This window comes from Hipposideros armiger, unplaced genomic scaffold (assembly GCF_001890085.2).
Source record: "Hipposideros armiger isolate ML-2016 unplaced genomic scaffold, ASM189008v1 scaffold_64, whole genome shotgun sequence".
In the NCBI taxonomy this organism is placed as follows: Eukaryota; Metazoa; Chordata; class Mammalia; order Chiroptera; family Hipposideridae; genus Hipposideros; species Hipposideros armiger.
Window position 1 is genome coordinate 1,230,180 of NW_017731414.1, and position 1,552 is coordinate 1,231,731.

General features: G+C 53.3%; 1 protein-coding gene across 1 annotated transcript in view; it reads right to left on the reverse strand.

Moving 5' to 3' along the window:
• UNC13A (unc-13 homolog A) overlaps window positions 1-1,552 on the reverse strand; it is a 63,688-nt gene that overhangs the window by 15,638 nt on the left and 46,498 nt on the right. Inside the window, exon 33 of the mRNA XM_019641840.1 lies at window positions 755-878. Within this exon, the coding sequence (XP_019497385.1) occupies window positions 755-878 (124 nt within the window). The remainder of the gene's footprint in view (window positions 1-754; window positions 879-1,552) is intronic.

Consider the following 1,552-nt stretch of genomic DNA (forward strand, 5'->3'; position numbering starts at 1 on the left):
CCTCCCCAAGCCTCCCATGTCCACCCAGGAGCATCCTCCCACTCTGCTGAGCCATCAACCGGCGTGCCATTGCTGTCCAGGCCACCTGATGCCTCTCCAGAGGAACCCACGCCCAGCCACACCCCTCCACAGATATGGTACCCCCACTCCCACCCTGCAGCCTGATCCCTGGGGATCACTGTCTCCGGGTTGTTCCCAGAAGGGTCCCAGAGGCACAGTCCTGGTCTCTGGATGACAGCAGATCTCTGCTTGGCCTCTCTGATCTTGGATGCTCTCCATGACCTCTACCCAACATCTGGGAGTCCTCTGTTCTATTCGTCTTTGAAGTCCGTGGTGTCTCCCCTCCTTGTCACTTGATTAAACTCCCAAGGGCCTCTGATGAACCCTCAGGCCCCTATGACTTCTGTGACCTGTGGGTAGCCTTGATCTCCAAGCTGACCTCTGTTTTCTGTGTGACCTCTGACCTTTGAAGACCCGTACTCACATGTGACCTCTATGTCCCTTAGATGTTCACTTGACTCTACTTGACCTTTTTGACCTTTGAATAACTGACCCCTGAATGATGTCTTTGACCCTTTGATGACTTTTGACCCATGTATGACCTCTCTAATCTTTGGACTCATTGGCATCTATGACCCTTGGATAACGCTTGTGCCTGGATGACCTCTGAGCCCCAATGCCTTTGGCACTAAGCTCTCCAGGCTCCCACAGGGGAGGTGGCCCAGGCATCCCCTCTGACCCCTTTGGGCCTCACCGTCTGGTCAGTGAGGGGTGGCAGCACGATGGTCTTCTCCATAGTGTTCATGACCAGCTTCCATAGCTCCTTCAGCACCCGCTTCAGCACTGTCTTCTCGCAGATTTTGGCAAAGAGAGTCAGGCTGGGGATGAAGGGCAGGTCTGAGAGTCCAGCTGTCTCTGACCCATGGAACCAGGCCCTTCCCCTCAACATATAGGCAAGGTGGAAGGCATCCCATGGACACGCAAAAGGGCATAGCGCCTGTACAGGGACCCCTGGGTGGTCTGATGGGGCTACGATGCGTGATACATGTGGAGAGCAAATGGTGGCTGGACAGCTCAGCAGGAGCCAGATGGGAATGGGGCCTCAAAATCTGGGAGGAAGGCCTGGGTCTTAGCATGAGGGCAGTGGGGAGCCATAGAGTGTTCAAGAAAGAGAGACAAAGATAGACTCTACTGTTCAAATGAACAGAATGCTTTTGACTAGGAAGGCTGCACGGAGATCAGGGACTGTGAGGGGCCTGGGCCATGGTCAGGAGAGAGGGGAAGAGAATGGTAGGAAGAGGGTAGACTTAAGAGGGAAAATAACAAATAATTTGTGATTAAATGTATGAGGGTTGAAGGAGAGAGGGCAATCCACTATGATCCATCCAGCAAATGACTCCCCCGCTCCAAACCATCCATTCCCCAACTTTCTTTAATGTTCCTTCCATCTCTTTTCCTCCCTTCCTTCCTTCCTTCCTTCTTTCCTTCCTTCCTTCCTTCCTTCCTTCCTTCCTTCCTTCCTTCCTTCCTTCCTTCCTCCATCCCTCCCTCC